Source organism: Siphateles boraxobius, unplaced genomic scaffold (genome assembly GCF_051911475.1).
Source record: "Siphateles boraxobius isolate OS27281-9 unplaced genomic scaffold, OSU_SipBor_1 70, whole genome shotgun sequence".
NCBI classification, from domain to species: domain Eukaryota; kingdom Metazoa; phylum Chordata; class Actinopteri; order Cypriniformes; family Leuciscidae; genus Siphateles; species Siphateles boraxobius.
In genome coordinates this window covers 2,438,566-2,457,719 of record NW_027509198.1, presented here as the reverse complement: position 1 = coordinate 2,457,719, position 19,154 = coordinate 2,438,566, and the positions used below count along the sequence as shown (strand labels likewise).

Sequence of the window (19,154 nt, the reverse complement as noted above, 5' to 3'; positions counted from 1 at the left end):
GGAACAATATCCCATCCCTCGAATAGACGATTTGTTTGCAACATTGTCAGGTTGGCAAAAGTTTACCAACCTGGATATGAGCCATGCTTACCATCAGATTGCATTAGATGCAGAGTCCAAGAAATATGTCACAGTTAATACCCACAAGGGCCTGTTTACTTACCGTGTTTTACCCTTTGGAGTTTCTTCTAGTCCTGCCATCTTCCAGAGGACCATTGACGGTTCTACCAGGAAGACTTAATTACTACGTCATTATTACCTTCACATCTATCCAATTATGTCCTTAAACACGCGTTTAAAAGATCCGTATCACACATGTTTGAGTTTGCAGATACTGACGCGAGAAACTACCTCCGCCATCCCCACCACCACCAGGATGGTCCTGTCCATACCTCCCGTGGGGGTCGGCTGTGCCCTTGCCTTTACTCCAGGAAGGAAATGCAGATCCGCTACCCTCGGATTATGAACTAGGGATGGGACCTACAACAAAGAACTTTTTAAATAATTGCTTGCTGGGCTGTCAATAAATTAATGCTTGCTACATCACTATATCTCCTTAGTCTTTCTGGTAGAACTTGAAGGGCAGGGAAGTTATTCGGGAACATCATGTTGTTAACATGTTAAGGCTGTAAAACATGGAGAGGTAAGACAAGCACTCAGAAGATGGCTGACCTTCCCCATCAAGACTGCGCTTATTGAAACCGGCCTACTACTCAATAGGGGTAGATTGTTTTGGACTCATTAAAATTGGACGCAGAAATGAGAAACGATGGGGGCTTATATTTAAGTGTCTGATAACACGAGCTGTGTATTTAGACATCCTCAGCAACATAGACACTGACTCATTCTTAATGGCCTTTAGACGATTCATCTCCCGTAGGGGGAAGCCATTTGAGATCATCTCAGATCATGGGACCAATTTTCAGGGTGGTTATCGATAGTTACAAGAAGCTTTTACTGCACTTCACCCAACATTAAAAGAGCAGTTAGCTAACCAACAGATTCGATTCAAGTTCAATACCCCTGGTGCTCCACACTTTGGAGGCTGTTGGGAAAGGGAAATCCGATACCTTAAAACTGCCCTCTGTGCTACGATAGGGGATCAGATTGTAACCGAGGAAGTCCTACGAACTGTACTTGTTGAGATTGAGGGCATTCTCAACTCTAAACCCCTCGGTTATACCTCATGTGATGTAGCGGACTTAGACCCAGTCACACCTAATATGCTGCTTATGGGGCGGCTGGACTCATTCCTACCTCAAGTGGTGTATCCACAATTAGAGATGTTGAGTAGAAGACGGTGGAGGCATAGTCAGATTATGGCAGACCATTTCTGGAAACATTTCATCCGCAATTACCTACCAGGACTTCAGTCACGCCAAACATGGCACAGAGTTTCAGGAAACTTAACACGTGGAACTATTGTCATGATTGTTGACCAGCAGCTCTCTCGGGCTCTGTGGCCAGTTGGACAAGTTACTAAAGTTTTCCCCGGAGAAGATGGTAGAGTCAGGGTGACAGAAGTTGAAGTAAAGAACAAAACCTACCTTCGCCCAATTTCCTGTCTTATCAGCCTCCCTAATCTGCTAGACTGATTGCCCCTTAGTATTGTCCCCAAACTGAGATTGCCTTTTCCAAAGTACACATTTACAGAGCAAATGTGGGGGCGGCTGTTGAAAAGGCTCTCCAATCTGTATTATATTTATAAAAGAGAAACTAATGCCCCCTTTTGGCTAAATAAATATTACATTAAGAGATAGAAGACGTGCATTAACGGAACAGTCTAGTTGTTAGGGCGTGGTCTATAGCTCATACACAGAGATTTATGCTTCTTATTTTGATCGGTTTGACAGAGTGTGTTCATATACCAAACCACACTACTGTTTAGATGTTGTGACTGCTCACTTTCCACCAGAATATAATATAATCTTCATTACAGAACCACTTTCATTACTAAGCTTGGAAGAGCCAGGACATTTTTTAATACAACTCTGATTGTGTTCGTCTCAAAGAAGAATGTCATATACACCCAGAGCTGACCCGAGGCATAAGCGAACTAAGCGGCTGCTTAGGGCCCCCTGGCCACCAGGGGGCCCCCAATCAAGTTATTATTATTTTTTTATTATTTTTTTTTACATATTAAATAACTTAAGTGACATAAATGAATGAATGAATATGAATAAATGAATAATTAAAGACAAGAAATTTCTAAATTTCATGATCAATATACCTGCCTACAACTGCTGCTGTGTCTGTCAGCATTTGAAACATGCGCATAAACTAGACACCTCGCATGCATAGACAATTCTTGCGCAACTGTGCATAGTTACGTTAGTGTTAAGCCATGTCACAAAAAAGGACGTATCCCTCTGGTGCCGAAAAGAGAAAAGAGAAAAGGACAGAGGAGGAGAAAAATAGAGCAAGATAAAGGTATGTTTGCGTGATCATTTAAAGTATGTTTTGTGCAGCAAAAATTGTGCTCACTACAGGTAGCAGCTGGTCATGATCTTATATAAGCCATCGCCAGAGCTAAATCCCCGCCATCAACAGTGAAGTCTCACCCTTTAATATACATTTATCTAGGTGTATTTCACGTATCAATAGATATCGGTTTAAGTTGGTGAAAACAGCCGAAGGGGAACTTAACCTTCTAGGTGTATGAGATGCCGGCTAGCATTGCTGTACGTGTTGAAGTGAACGTTCCAACTTCTTCAGGGCCGGCCCGAGGCATAAGCGAACTAAGCGGCTGCTTGGCCACCAGGGGGCCCCCCAATCGAGTTTAAATATTTTTTTTTTTGATGACTTAAACAAGTGACATAAATGAATGAATGAATATGAATGAATGAATGAATAATTCAAGACAAGAAAATTCTGATTTCATGATCAATATACCTGCGAACAACTGCTGCTGTGTCTGCCAGCGTTTAAGTCATGCGCATAATCTAGACACCTCGCGAGTGCATAGACAATTCGTGCGCAACTGTGCATAGTCACGGTATCGGTTTGAGTTGGAGAAAATAGCCGCAGGGGAACTTAACCTTCTAGGTGTAAGGGTAGCAGTTTGAATAAATAATAAACATAGCAGTTTTGAACTCTTCTCCACTTTATTATACCACACATCAGATCACTAACTCCAAAAACCCGCGACACTCCAGTACCAAGTGCGCACGAGCCATTCCTATCTACGGCAAGCCTCGAGGGGAAAAAGCGCCAGTACGTCATTACCGGTATTATAGTAACAGACTTTGTTGGATTCCGTCATGTACAATCCAACAAAGTCTGTTACAATAATAATAATAATTAAAGCTGCAAGCAGCATTTAGCGGTGTTCAAGCAGTTAAGGCATTTAAGATTTTTAACCACACAAGCATCAAAAGACATTACGTTTTATGTAGCAAGCATTTAACCACTGACATCATAGATGGAATCAACCATGTTTTAGCATGATTTACCATGATATACCACATTCTAGAATGATTTATGATGGTTTTGAACATTATGATATGAACATTATATGATCGTAGATGGAAAAGACCATTTACAGCTAATACAGGCAATTTACCATAGGAAATACATGGTTTTGAAGCTTTTTAACAGTTATAGCGCCACCTATGGTCCAATCTCCATGAAACTTTGCATGCTTCTTCACCATGTTATGACACATATGCTCACCAATTTTTGTGAAGTTCTGAGTTTTTATTTATGATTTATAGGCTTTTGAGTGTATTTTGCCACAACCACTTTCTAAATGACCCTGTTATAGCAAACCAAAGGACAAAGTTCAACTTTTTTTCAATAATTATTGATCTAGAGAGTCCAGAGAATTGTCCTAGACTGGTCTGGTTCCGATCGGGCGAAAAACCTAGGACTAGTTCGCAAAAGTAGGTTTTTAACATATTCGTGAATATTTAATGAACGATTTGATTGACAGCAATGGTTCAAGAGGCAAAGTTGTTCAGCATGAGGAGATCTATCAAATGATATGCATATTGTGGGGATGTGTGCAACACCACGTGATTACAGAGCCGTAAAACTCGTTAGCGCCAACTAGTAGCCGATTTCTTTCAAAACTCTTACAGACCTCTTGAGCAATGAGTTGAACATGCCCAACGAGTTTCATGCTGATCGACCTCCGTTAACCTTGTCTAATAGGTGTGCAAATTCATTGGCCGATGGCGGCCATGTTTTTTGAGATACGCCAATGTCCTTATATACATACATGGGGGCCTTGGACCAAGACACTGCATACCAATTTTCAAGTCAATCGGACTAACGGTCAGGTGGTCATAGCCCTTTTTATGTTTTATTAATGTTAGAGCGCCACCTAGTGTTTGATCGTCGCGATTTTTTACTGTGACCTCAGAATGAACTCCTTCACATGTGTACCGAGTTTGGTGAAGCTATCTCATTAACTTCTTGAGTTATAGCCATTTTAGTAAAATAGGCTCCGCCCAGAATTTTCATTTTGCGCCCCCTAGCAACCGTGAATCAAAATTTAACTTTTTTTCGATAATTATTGATATTCAGACTCCAGAGAACATTTCTGCACTGGTTTGGTTCCGATCGGGCGAAAAACCAGGGACTAGTTCGCAAAAGTAGTTTTTTGACAAAATTCAAAATGGCGGAAAATCCATCATGGCGGAAATGAAATCGGAGATATACGATATACGGAGATATGTCATTATTTTAGCAAATAATTTATTTGATATGTTTTGAGACAGTTTGTTTTAAGAAGTTTCAAAGAGTTAGTAAAATAGTAAAGTAAAAGTTAAAACCTTTTTATTTAAGTAGGCATCTATTTTTTTTTATTCTAAGTATTTATTTTGTATTAATACATAACCTAACTGTATTCATTTATAATTTATCATTATTGCGTGACATTTGTGTCAATAATCGTCAAGCACAGGTGACTTCGCGTAGTGGGAGGGGGCCCCCAAATCAAATTCTGCTTAGGGCCCCCAAAAGGCTCGGACCGGCTCTGATTACATGCATGTTAGACTTTATTTTATTACAGTTTGGGTCCTGCTGGCTGGTTTGTCAATTTAGCATACTTGCCTTATATAATATCAGCTATGACATGATCACATGTGCTTCCTATGGTTCCAAAGAAAAACAATAATCAAATGTTCATAAAAATTGAATAACTTGTTCCACCACTAAAATGACTTAACTTGTGGCCACCCGATATACTTGCAATATACAGTTGTAATCATAATTCAATTCAGGCAGTTGAATAATTTTGAGACAGCCGAAGTCATTAAAAGTTGCATTTTCAGTTGAATTTGGGAAAACCACTTGAAACATTTGTTGTGTTGAGCTGTTTCAATTACTTTTATTTGATTTGTTCATGCAAACAGCTGAAAGTCTGTAAATCTTGCCAACCCCAATTTGCAATTGGTGTTGAATAATTTCGATCACAACTGTAGCATAGCCTCTTGTTCCTTATGACTTAAATTAAAGTTGGCAGCATATTTCATTTTCCATTCCGGGGAGGAATACCACGTTCTGTTTTCGATACAGTAATATTAAGACATTAATGTGTGCAAATCAATGCAATTGTCCCATGGTGCGAGTTTTATCTCTCACACATGTTAGGACTGCATGCTCTTCGTCTGATATAATCATGTGGACTGAAATGAATAAAACAGAAAACAGTTTTCCATTTCACTTTCTTTACTTTTTTCAGAATGCCATGCTGTTCTGAATCATATTATTAGACACAAGGGAATTATTTTGGACCACTGGTAAAGGAAAAGCGTCATCCTGAAATAAAGTTTGAATGTATTAGTTACGGGACGAGGAACCCTGGGAGTGTGATCTCTTTTTCCAGCAATAAAGCAGCGATACAGAATGTTATTAACACATGCACAGCTGGCTCATTCTACAAACATGGACCATCACTGAACTTACTTAATCTGGACTATGAAACTATTTTCTTCTAGATCTGCTGTACAACAGAAACAAATTTTGATGTATTATTTTCCTGTTATATCTGTAAAGCTGCTTTGAAACAATCTGTATTGTAAAAAGCGCTATATAAATAAATGTGACTTGACATGACCTAATTATGATGCTTCCATTTGTGTTATTTCATCATTTTGATGACTTCACTATTATTCTAGAAAGAAACATAGATTCTAGATCTGGAAAATCTAGAAAAAAGAACAGAATGAACGGATGTTTTAAACTTCTGACTGGTAGTGGAAAAAACATATATGTGATAAACTATACATACAGTCAAACCAAAATGTATTCAGACAATTAAACATTTCTCACATTATCACAGTATTCGCTATAGTTTAGAAAATGGTAATAAAATGAGTTATCATATCAGATGATATTTCACTGGTTTTGTCCATCCTTCTGTTAGACTGTCTCACACATGAATTATGTTGAATATCTGTCAGCTGTTAAATTTAACTACACAATTAGATAATACCAGTTTAGCTCAACCAATCACCAAGCAATGCTTCATGTTGTTCAGTCTGTGCTGTAAAAATGTGCACTAGCAATTAAAGAAAAAATACTTCAGCAAAACATGATCAGCTATAATATTTTTACAAAATTTTATAATATTACTGGTAGTAACTGTATGAAGAATTATTGGGTATATTATGTCACAGTTTACTTTATTTTGCTCTCCTCACTTACATAAATTAACTATAGTGTCCTGCACACACAATTATATCAGTAACACTTTACAATAAGGTTCATTAGTTAAAATTTGTTAAAGTTTTACTTTTGATTTTAATAACATATTAGTGAATGTTGAAATTAATATTAACCAAGATTAATAAATGCTGTAGAAGTATTGCTAATTCTTAGTTCATGTTAACTAAGGTAGTTGACTAATGTTAACTAATGTAAAGAGTTACCATTATATCCGGTGTCTGAATAATTTGTGGTTTGACAATTTCTACTTTTTAATAAATCCTACCTAATATCCTGAGTCGGTTGACGGCCCCGTGGAGCGTGAAGAAGGCCCACAGAACCTGAGAGGAGTCGACACACAGCAGTCGAGCGCTCGCCCCGCCGTTGACCCCATGATGCACCTCTCCGTTGGGCATGAAGGTGAAGCTGAGCACGTTTTCGGCCGCCGGCACCGGGAAGCCCCTGTACACCACCCAATACTCCTTACGGTCCAGAAGCACCTCCGGGTCGGCCGGTAGATCCCCCGCGCTGAGGCTGCCAGGGTCACAAGAGGTCATGCCAAAGAGAAGAGCCCCAAAGTACGGCAAACCCAAATGCCCAACCTCCACGAAAAGAGTCTCGCCCACGCGAACGGGCCAGTCGCTGAACATCAGAGTCCAGCTGCTGTCCAGGAAGTGTGTGCACGCTACAGTGCGGTCGTTGGAGAGCACCACGTCGGGCCCTCGCACCGGGTGGAAGTGCAGGTGTGTGTCGAGCGGGCCTCGGGCCGGCCGGGGGACGGAGGACGAGCCGGAGACAGGGATCAGCGAGTTGCAGTTGCTAAGGTGTAGCGTGGCCATCTTGGCGGCGGCCTGGTTGGTCTCCCGCTGGTTGTTGCTGTAGTGGGCTGAGTCGTGGCTGCTCTGGGGAAGATAGGCACTGAGGCGAGGGGCGCTCAGGCAGCCGGAGCCCACGCTCTCTGCAAACGTGCTCTCTGGAGACGCAAGAGACCAGGGAGTCAGGACACGTAGGGGTCGCAATAGGCCTATGTCACGAAAAAATTGAAGACCGGAAGTACTTCTTTAAGTAGGGATACGGCTCTTCCAGTTAGCTTTTTACAATGGCGGAGTCCGATAGATACCGCTGGACCAAATCTCTCCGCAACCTGCCTAACAGGTTATTCCAGGGAAACCGGGTTGGTATAGTTTTGGCTTTAAGCCTATTCCGACCACTTTCCTAGATGTAGATGCTCTCCTTTTCAAAATACAAACGAAAGTGCTGCCCCGGAGAATATTAAAAGAAGGCCCCTCATCCCTCCTTATTAACCTAACCCAAGACTTGCGGAGTGTTTCGTCCTTCGGGAAAGCGTGAAAGCTGAGGTATGGTTGTCTACGTCCTGATGCAGAGCAACCCGGTACACTACAACAACAGCTGCGGGTCTAGCCGTTCGCCAGTAAGGTAAACGTTTCTATGGAAACAGCGAGTTGGACCAATCAGCAGATGTTGCTGCTACGCTTAGGATTGTGGGTAGTGTGGTTTTTTTCATAAGATCGCAGATAAAACATGTTTTTCTTAAAACAAGGTTGATTTCATGCGAACTTATAGCTTCTACAGAAGCAAAAACCTTCGTTTCACAACCTCATTGCTCGTGGTCAGTCTACCTCGGATGGTTTAGACATTATGGCTGATAATCTAAATCCTTATCGAGAAGTACTGTTGACCGGAAGTTCTGTATCCATTTACATTTACATTTATTCATTTAGCTGACGCTTTTATCCAAAGCGACTTACAATTGCTATATATGTCAGAGGTCGCACGCCTCTGGAGCAACTAGGGGTTAAGTGTCTTGCTCAGGGACACATTGGTGTCTCAAAGTGGATTCGAACCCGGGTCTCTCACACCGAAGGCATGTGTCTTATCCACTGCGCCACCACCACCCTGTATCCCTACTCCGCGTTCCGGAAGCAGGAAGTGTGACATAGGCCTATACAAAGATGCATTCATATGTATTTACGTGGATCGTGACAATATGTATTGTGGATAGTTTACCTATCTAATTATCAACAGATAATCTTATTTTCTTATTATCAACTTTCCCCGCGTTCACGCGACAACCTCTGCTCTCGTGAACGTGTTGGAGATTCATATTTTTGTCAAATAAACTGGTGAATAGTTTTTTTAATATTAAAAAAAAATACTAAATAGCTTTCAAAGTTTGGCGGCCGGGTCCCCGTCACACAACGACCCGCCCCCAGATTTCATTTAACCCCAAGCCACATGGGCCGAGGCCTAGCAGGCCATCCCTGGGGTATCAGATTGGGTAATGAAAATAATAAAGTGAGGCTACTCGCTCCAGTTCGCTCGCAGACCCCCACGCTTTCGCGCAATACTGGTCTTTCTCTGGCACCCCGTGCATTTACAAAATGCATGGATGCTGCGCTTGTCCCCCTGAGACAACGGGGAATGCGCATCATGAACTACCTCAATGATTGACTAGCCCAATCGGAAGGCGAGTTGCTAACCCACAGATCCTGGCTCCTCAGCCATCTAGAATGCCTGGGTCTCAGGATCAATCTCGCGAAGAGCACGCTGTTCCCAGCCAGCATACAGCCTTCCTGGGAACAGTTATAGACTCAAGGCAGATGAGAGATGGCTCTTGCCAGACCGTGCCCTCACTATTCAACAGCTAGTGGCGTCGTTCAAAGCGGGCTCTCACAGGCCCCTCAGAACGTTTCAGAGGGTTTTGGGCCTTACGGCCTCCGTGACGTCAGTACTCCAACTAGGCCTACTGCACATGCGTCCCTTGCAGTGCTGGCTGAAAAGCCGAGTGCCAGCTCATGCGTGGTGCTCCAGTCACTTACGTATCAGGGTGGACCACGGCTGTATCAAAGCTCTGACCCCTTGGAAGCGCACAGACTGGTACCAGTCAGGTGTAGACATGGGGTTGGTCTCGAGAAAGAAAGTGGTTTCAAAAGATGTGCGAGGGCAGGCCAATTTCCATCCTCTGGTCGAGCCCGGAGAAGCACCTACATATCAACTGCCTCGAAATGAGAGCGGTTCTTTTAGCCCTGAAAACCTTCCTGCATGAAATGGCAGGACACCACGTCCTGGTCCGCACGGACAACATGTCAGTAGTGTCCTATATAAATCGCCAGGGCCTCAGATCGGCCAGCCTGGACGCTATGGCAAGACTCCTCCTCCTTTGTGCACATGCCAACCTGAGCTCGCTAAGGGCGGTGCACGTAGCAGGCATTCTGAACCAGGGCACGGATATGTTATCCAGAGACAAAGTCCCCCCAGGGGAATGGTCTCTCCACCCTGAGACAGTTCACATGATCTGGAGCACCTTCGGCAAGGCAGAGGTCGACCTCTTCGCCTCAGAAGACAACGCTCACTGTCCAATATTCTTTTCAAAGAAAAGGGACGCGCTGACCCAAAATTGGCCCAGCCGCCCCCTTGCGTTCCCTCCAGTCACGATGCTCCCACAGGTCATCGAGCGGATCAGGGAGAGCAAGTGCTTAGTCCTCCTCATAGCCCCTCTTTAGAGTTCCAAAACTGGGTTCCCAGACCTGGCGAAGCTGCTGAAGGCAGCTCCCTCGCCCATACCGCTGAGGAAGGACCTCCTAACGGGTCAATCTGGCACCCCATCCAGATCTGTGGGCCCTACATGTACGGCCCCTCAATGGGTACCCAGGGACCTCTCCCAGAAGGAGTACAAAATACCATGATTGAATCTAGAGCACCGTCTACCAGACGTCTCTATGCCCTCAAGTGGTCAGCGTTCGCAAGCTGGTGTGCAGCACGAAATGTAGACCCACACATATGTGAAGTACCTCTAGTACTTTCCTTTCTTCAGGAGCTGCTGGATGCGGGCAGGACCCCCTCCATGCTCAAAGTATATGTGGCGGCCATAGCTGCTTTTCACGCCCCTGTGGGCAGCCATTCCCTGGGGAAAAGCGACCTGGTCATTCGTTTCCTCAAGGGGGCCAGGAGGCATAACCTGCCTCGGCCCCCCTCTGTCCCCCCCAGGACCTATCTACGGTCCTGGCCTTCAAGTGACCCCCGTTTGAGCCGCTTCAGACGGCTAACCCTTAAACCACTTTCACTCAAAATTGCACTCCTGCTAGCGCTGGCTCGGTTAAAAGAGTAAGTGACCTGCAAGCGCTTTCCATAAGCTCTGTATACCTTGAGTTTGGGCCTGGTGACTCCAGAGTCGTGCTCAGACCGAGGCATGACTATGTTCCTAAGGTGCTCTTAATCCCGTTCAGAGCCCAGGTGATATCCCTATCAGCTCTTCCCCCGTCGGAAGATGATAATAAGTTGAATCTGGTCTGCCGCGTCAGGGCTCTCAGAATCTATCTGGAGCACTCCGCCACATTCAGACAGTCGGAACAGCTCTTTGTGTGTTTCAGTGGCCGCACTAAAGGTCTGCCGGTCACAAAACAGAGACTATCTAAATGGATAGTAGACGCTATCTCTCTAGCCTACACCTCCATGGGCCTTCAATGCCCCATTGGTGTAAGAGCTCATTTCACTAGAGGCACAGCCTCCTCATCGGCTTGGTCCAGTGGTGTATCAATCGGAGACATCTGTGAGGCGGCTGGCTGGTCCTCACCGTCCACATTTGTGAGATTTTATAAACTAGAGGTCCCTGCTCTGCAGGCATGGGTACTTTCTATCTATAGGCCTCGGCCCCGAGGACTCCAAGCCTCTGAGACATTATACCTTAATAAAGGGCCGACCTTTGTCCTCCCCTTGGGGAAATTGTGACTTTCAAACTGTTGACTTCAGGCGAAGTTGCCAAACAATAGCACGGCGTTTTAAAATGGGTTCCCACTGCGTATAGCTATGCAATATGAAGTGAACGTTCTCGAAAGGGAACGTACTCGGTTACTAACGTAACCTCGGTTCCCTGAGAGTAGGGAATGAGTATTGCGTAGTAAACGAGTATCCACTGCGTTTTAAAATAATGGCTTCAATATTCTCGAGAAAAGGAGTTTTTCCCTCTGCGTATAGCTACGCAATACCCGTTCCCTACTCTCAAATACGTTCTGGTGTGACGGGCTTGAGTTTCCAGCTCTATTACATCTGTTTTTTTATAGTCATATTTATATTACCACAAGAACTCAAAATTGAAGATATATGAAGAGCACTTGTTGGCCTCTGACGAGAATTCCAGCAAACAAAGATTCCCTTTCTATTTTAAAAGTTATACTTTCAGATTACAATACCGTTTGTTTTATTCAGATACGGATTATTATATACAAAATTAGACAAGATCTCTCAGGGATCAGGGTGCTTTATAATAAGTAATTTATTATACAATTATAAAATTATTATTTCTGGGCAGAAGAGAAAGTGCTGCTTTATACCCAACCCTTCCAAGCTTTTTTAAGGTAATAACAGATCCTTTCCTTCTTCGTCATTTCTGTAGGTTTTTCTAAAACAAAGAACAGAAAACACAACTATTAGAAACATTTCTGACCTCACATTAAATGAAAAAAAAAAACACCTGCTTTTTAATATCTGCGGTCATGAAAAGCCAAGTTTCAAAAGTAATTTCGGTTCTCACCTGCTGTGCTGATCTCCTCCATGCCTGAAGCCTCTGTAGGCAGCGGGAAGCTTTCCGTACCGGATAAGATCCCATCGCTGGACTCCTCAAGGTTGAGTGTGTGTGTCGAGTCATTGCTGGACTCCTCAAGGTTAAGTGTGTGTGTCGAGTCGTCGCTGGACTCCTCAAGGTTGAGTGTGTGTGTGGAGTCGCCACACTGAGCTTCTGTAGAGTCTGTTAGAGACACAGAAGTCTCCACTGTATCCACAACGCTGCAGACCAAGGGCAGCTTTATCGCCTTACAGGCTCTCCGGAAGAATGATCGCGTCTTCTTCCAACTCATGCCTTTGTCAATCTCACTCTTCTGCTCCACATTGTCCTCCAGTGTCGTGATATTGGCTCTGGTCTTGTGTAGACTCTGGCTATCTGAAGCCCCGATGGACTCGACAGGCACTTCACCAGGCAGCACAAAACCAGAACACTCTGGGATGCTGTTTGAACGGCGCTGCTCAGAGATGCACGTGACGTCTGAACCAGGTGTAGTGTCTTCTCTCTGTGTTTGTGGAGACTCTAAACCCACGTAATGTGTCTTAGAGGGAGGCAGAAAAACCTCCACTGAGTCCTGAGATTCCTGACAGCAGCAGCGGAGGAAGCCGTTCTCCACAGCCTTCTGGGCTCGACGCAACAATAAATGGATTACATCCTTGTGGGGACTTGTAAGTTTTTCTAAAATTAAAGAAAACACAACTGTTGGAAACCTATCTGACCTCAGATGAAATGAAAATAACATTTACTGTAATATTCATATGGTCATTCTTGTCTTTGTGTGCCACTGACTTCCATTCATACATGCAAGTGCGGGAGGAATACTTAAGTTCAAGTGTGGTGATACTATAAAGATAACTGTAATAATAGCATTAGCGCCAAAGCACAATATTTCTCCGTTTTTTTTATAAGTGTGAATTGCGGTTATGTAGTCTGTCGCTTTAAATGCTCGAGCTCTTTAAAGTTAAGTGGATTCTGATTTGCAGTCAGGGTTTTTATAACCTGGATCCTCCCTCCTAAGTACTTCCGCTCAATTTTCATTTTCCTTCAGTACTAGTCTGGGATTGTGCTGTTGACTTCGGTTTTCTCCGATCATTTTTTTACCGGGCCAATCAGCGAACAGAGGGAGTGGCTGAGAACGATGACGTTGTTGTCGTGCATTATTTTGAGTTGTAGTTCAGTAATGGCAGTGGAAAAGATGCGAGAGAAGCCATTCGGTCCGTTGTGGCAACGCTGCCGAATATCAAGAAGTTACAGCCGGAGCATGAACCTCCCCATGGGGTTCGGGAAAAGTTTGATTTTCCAGTCCGCTCCGTTAGGGGTGAATGAGTTGGCTAAGGCGAACGCTAGGCATACGTCACGACCAAACGTTAGCGATTGGTTATGGCAGATCCAGAGTGACTCTGGGCAGATCCAATAGTTTTAGACTTCAATAGAGTACCCGCCTACAAGGAAGTTAACACCTGTCAATGGAGTGGTGCCAGACTCTATGTACAAATTAAATGAAATGTACGAGAGTCTGGTGGGACTAGGCTAGGGTTTTTATAGTTCATCAGCTGTTTTTAACTTTCATCATCACAAATTATTTCTTAAAGTGTTTCCAACTATATTGTTTCTGTCCCCACTGTGTTAATTATTTTTGTTAAACTCATGTTCCTGGTAATCTTGAATCAGAATAATTTACTCTTGCAGCATCTCTTCTATTCTCTGATGACGAGGGCGAGGCTATAACCTGTCACTCACATGAGATCAGCCAATAGCAAACCACAACCATCCAATCAATTCCTCAGACAAAATCAAGCCTCGCCCACATTTGTTCTTGTTCCTGAAGCGTTTCACTCGGATATACCACACAATAGAGGAGAAAAGACTTCCGCTTCATACTGACTTGAAAACTTGTATTTATAATTACAGCGATTTATTGTCCTTGATGTAAACTGGCCTGGAGGATCTAAACATCACAGTCTGAACTATTGGCTGCAGGTTTACAGTGTTGTAGATAAAGTGCAGTAGATTTTATGATGTATTTAACATTTTGAATTTAATTGTCTAATATAAATGCAGCACAATGCAAGCATTTTCATTTTGCAAAACAGATTTTCAATTCTACATTTATAATTAATTAAAAAAAAATATATATATATATTAGTGACCACCAGCAAAGCTAGACCACAGAATGCTAGAGCTCAATGAACAATGTTCTGAATAAATGCCTCTGTTTTTAATGTCATTTTAGTCTCACCTGTTGAGCTTATCTCTACAGGATCCTCCATGCTACTCTCACTATCCAGGTTCAGGTCTTTCTCTACAACTTCTTTAGAGGAGGAACCCACTGTTATGGACATGATGTCCGATGTAGATTTGTCGAATCTGGACTCTCTATGGTCTGTAGAATGTGCCTCTGTTTTTGTGTGAAGATACAATCTTGTTGTTTCTCTCTAAACTGTTTTCTGTGGAGATCGATGGAGACTGAAGATGATTCTGCAAGTGTTGTTTATGAAGCTCTCATTAAGACGAGAGGCGTGACGTCACTGACGCGTTCTGAAATGGAACACGAGGCAAGAGCAGCATCGAAGCGAAAGTGCTAAACTGACGGAGCACAGCTGTCCTGAGGGACACATTGTCACTAATAATTCACTGATAAACTATATATACCCATATTATATGAGTAGGCTAGTGTAGGTGTTATTCTGCGGTTTATGGCACGGCAAAATATAAATTAAAGATTAATCTTCAGTTTGCACTTTTACAAAAAGCCAAATGTTTTGGGCTTTATCTGATTACTGTTAACACTTTCAGCTTTCAAGGATTGAATGTGATTTGTGAAACTGTTTAATATGAGTTTAATTGTGTGATTTACATTTACATTTAGTCATTTGTGTGACTAATCTATGAAAATATGATAACATTTATCTCTTAAGTGTCTGTATGTAAGTGATAAAGAGAGAGTTGTTTATCATTTACTATTATTAATCTATTAGCAGTGGATGTTTCAGTTTTAAATTTATTGGCTATAGCCTATAATTAATCTTATTTTCTTATGCATTTGGCTGTTGCATAAAGTTGTTTAGGAAAATCATTATTTAATTAAAATATTTGTTCATATTTTATTAGCCTCAGTAGGCTATAAGTTTAGGAACGGGCGACAGATGTTTCAGAGAAAATGAAGAGGCAGTGGATGAACAAGTGTGTTTGTGTGTGTGTGTTTCCAGCAGAGGGAGACAACATTACGCAAATGATGTCACGAACATTAATTTTTGTAATTTCTCCCTCCCACCTCAGAATGCAGTTCATAATGAAACATGAGGAATAAAGCTTGTCGACATCAATGTTTCCATGAGGAACCTTCAACATTCCCAATACGTTTCTTTATAGTTGAAAACGATTCTGTAGATTATTCAAATGTTTTTTCACACTAAGAAAAAAAAAATATTTTTGATCACTGAAAAATGGTTCTTCAATGACATCACTGTGAAAGCCCTCTTTTAGGACTTTTATTTTTTAAGAGTTTGCTGAATTCCTATGATGAAGGCCAGCAGAAATTTCACTTTTAGTTCGAATTGTTTCTATAATGTATTTTTCCCCCACTACAAACAGAATGCATTAATTCAGTTTCTCATTGTAAGGAAAGCACATCATAATAATGGATTTATAACCTTCAGAACTGTGGCCAGTTTTATTGCCAATAATATGAAACTAATATTCAACCATATAGTTGATCATGAGTTGGTGTCAATCATTGGCAGATTTTCATCTTACATTTGGTAGAAAACTTACAGTGATGATTTATGGATGTGCTCCATTACATGAGTACTTGTATTTATGTAAATAGTTTTACATAATTTCTCCAATCATCACCATTTATTTACTTCAACATTACTCTTAAGTATAATGTCAAACAGCTGTGATGCTCATTGGATTGATCAATACTAGCATCTGTACATTTAATTGTATTCAGAAGGGAATTGATTTCAATTTCTACAGTATTTTTGTTTTTCTAGCCTGCTTTTTTTTACAGTCCAGAAACAAACAAAAAAGATTACTGTAAATACTAAACCTGTTTAATGTTATACTGCTCATTGGACAAAATGTCAAGGTAAGAAGAAAATAACAGATTTTCCATGTCATAATTTCCAAACAAAACAAAGAAAACTTTTGAAAAAACAATATCTGATATTAAATACAATACCACATCACTCTATTATATAAACCAATGATTTTTGTTCTGACTTAAGATGCAGTCGTCCAGGTCCACATCTGAATGACTTCAGTCAGAAGGACAGATGTGTTTAGTGCTGGGTTTACCTTTAGTTATAAGTGCAACATATCTTCAAACCCTTCAACTGTCATAATGCAAATCTTTCTTCACTTTAACACAGCAATAAGAATGTCAAACAATAGCATATAAAATCATATTTGTAGCACTGTGTATTAATCACTTACACATTAAAACATTCTTTCTTTTTTATCTTGAGGTCCCACTGAATTACTTAATTTACACCTATGCAATAAATCTCAGATACGATTGTCTAATCCATTAGCTTCTGCTTTAGGAACATTAAACTTTGTTAAAGGCACTCGAAGGATCTGATCAGAATTGAGATTAATTTTTTGTTAATCCTCATAAATCATCTTCAATTACATTTGGCTTCAGCTGATCTGCGTTTAAAATATGAGGTGAGAGAAATGCGAACAAGAGCTTAATGCTACACAAATCAAAGCTACATACACAAATATATTAAATACAAGTTTAGCCCAGATATTCAACCACAGCTACCGAGTTTTGCACTGATAGAAAATGTTCTAGTCCCTTCATGGTCTGTAGGTTTTTATGACGTCCTTTATGGGTCTGCGACAGATCGGACAGCATGCGTTGATCTGCCTCTTGAGCCTCAGTCCGCAGTCGTTGCACAGGCACATGTGTCCACACGTGTAGATGACGGTGTCCACCTCCTGGTCGAAGCACACGGTGCACTCGCTGCTCTTCATGCTCAGAGGAGCGTCTGATGAGGACAGAGTCGGTGAGACGGGAGGACTGAGAGGAGAGCTGGGAGCCGTCACTGAAAAACAACACATTCAACAAATCATAGCACCAAACACTTCTGGATGTTAAAGGTGCAGTGTGTGATGTCTAGCAACATCTATTGGTGAGGTTGTGAATTGCACCCAACAGAAGTTATGGTGGCCGACAGGAAGTGATGTCGTCGTCTCATGCCCCGTTCACACCGCCAGCAACACGATCCCATTCATTTCAATGGGCTGGCGACTTCGCGGTACTGAGAATAGCGACTCGCGGTACAGAGACTAGCGACTCGCGGTACAGAGAATAGCGACTCGCTGTACAGAGACTAGCGACTCGCGGTACAGAGAATAGCGACTCGCGGTACAGAGACTAGCGACTCGCGGTGCAGAGACTAGCAACTCGCGGTACAGAGACTAGCGACTCGCAGTGCAGAGACTACCGACTCGCGACACAGAGACTACCGACTCGCGACACAGAGACTAGCGACTCGCAGTGCAGAGACTACCGACTCGCGGTACAGAGACTAGCGACAGAGACTACCGACTCGTGACACAGAGACTAGCGACTCGCAGTGCAGAGACTAGCGACTCGCAGTGCAGAGACTAGCGACTCGCAGTGCAGAGACTACCGACTCGCGGTACAGAGACTATCGACTCGCGGTGCAGAGACTAGCGACTCGCGGTACAGAGACTAGCGACTCGCAGTGCAGAGACTAGCGACTCGCAGTGCAGAGACTACCGACTCGCGGTACAGAGACTATCGACTCGCGGTGCAGAGACTAGCGACTCGCGGTACAGAGACTAGCAACTCGCAGGTAAGCAATGAGTTTCTTTACAAAGATAAAATAAGAAATTACAGTTACTTGATTTTTTCAGGTGACGAATGATTGTAGTGACGAAATTAATGTAGAGATGAAACGCGTTTGTCCGTTTAGGGACACCGTAGAAACATATTGATAAAAGGGGACCCGCGGTGGGTGTAGAGAGAAACGTCTCATTCTAAGGTAATATAAACATAGCAGGTTATTATGTAAGGACTTTATACACCACTGAAAATATAGTTATGTATATTATATTTCTGTCATCAGATCCTCCTAAAGGTTACACAATGCACCTTTAAAATAACAAATAATTTAAATAAAACTTTAAATATAGCACCACAGAGGCAATATGAGGAGCTAGTGAGCATCAGACCAACTGCAACAATGAGTAAAGACATTTGTAGACGATTTTAAGCAAAATGTCTGAAAGCACATATATACAATTACTTGTAATGTGACATAATTGCTTATTAGTTTTGACCAATAGGTGTCTGTGGCGAGCAGGACGAGGCCGAGGGACGTGAGAGAACGGCGTGAGGAGAGATGCGAGACCAGTGCCATAAAGTTTAGTATCAATATGTGAAATCTTTCCCGAGATACAACCCCAGTGGTAGTTTGGCAGGTCAAGTCTCAACCACAAGTCTCGAAACTTTTTAGTTAGATCGAAAGATCTGAAAACCCATATATTCACCCGCCCACAGACCCTCCCCTCGAAGAAATCAGGACAGAAGTGGTTGAAAGTGGACAAAAGAGATTAAAACAACAGGTGTAAACGGGAGTGTGTGTCCCTCGTCTACTTGTGATCCGATCGACCAAAACGCATCTTAATACCAGGAGTAAACAGGGTCAACAGTTGAGCAATAGTGAAAGTTATGTGATTTTTAATGTCAAAATTTGCTTGTGAAACATGTTATGAAAACCTAGGCAGTTAAAAACAAACCTCTACAGCTCTGTTAAAGTCACGATGGAAAGTAGCGACAGATCTTTTATCCCGTATTGTGACATGCAATCAAGTGTAACAGAAAAATAAATAAATATAGGGCGGGACTTGGTTATGTGCATCAGTTGCTGATTGGATGTTGAGA

The 19,154-nt window shown here is 42.3% G+C and overlaps 2 protein-coding genes and 1 pseudogene across 3 annotated transcripts in view; all 3 read right to left on the bottom strand.

Annotated features, from left to right (window-relative positions):
- Positions 1–6,849: 6,849 nt before the first annotated feature.
- Positions 6,850–9,570, bottom strand: LOC143724247 (E3 ubiquitin-protein ligase NEURL1B pseudogene; annotated as a pseudogene).
- Positions 9,571–11,929: 2,359 nt separating this feature from the next.
- On the bottom strand, positions 11,930–14,847 carry LOC143724234 (uncharacterized). The gene is made up of 3 exons (XM_077217213.1): positions 14,469–14,847; positions 12,203–12,907; positions 11,930–12,070 (listed from the first exon to the last, which is right to left on the bottom strand). Exons 1-3 carry the CDS (start codon positions 14,569–14,571, stop codon positions 11,997–11,999), a joined length of 882 nt encoding a protein of 293 aa, XP_077073328.1. The 5' UTR covers positions 14,572–14,847; the 3' UTR covers positions 11,930–11,996.
- A 1,418-nt stretch (positions 14,848–16,265) lies between these two features.
- neurl1b (neuralized E3 ubiquitin protein ligase 1B) overlaps positions 16,266–19,154 on the bottom strand; it is a 77,709-nt gene continuing 74,820 nt past the window's right edge. For both annotated transcript variants that reach the window (XM_077217216.1, XM_077217217.1), the window contains exon 5: positions 16,266–17,286. In XM_077217216.1, the coding sequence (XP_077073331.1) occupies positions 17,039–17,286 (248 nt within the window). In that variant the 3' untranslated portion in view covers positions 16,266–17,038. The remainder of the gene's footprint in view (positions 17,287–19,154) is intronic.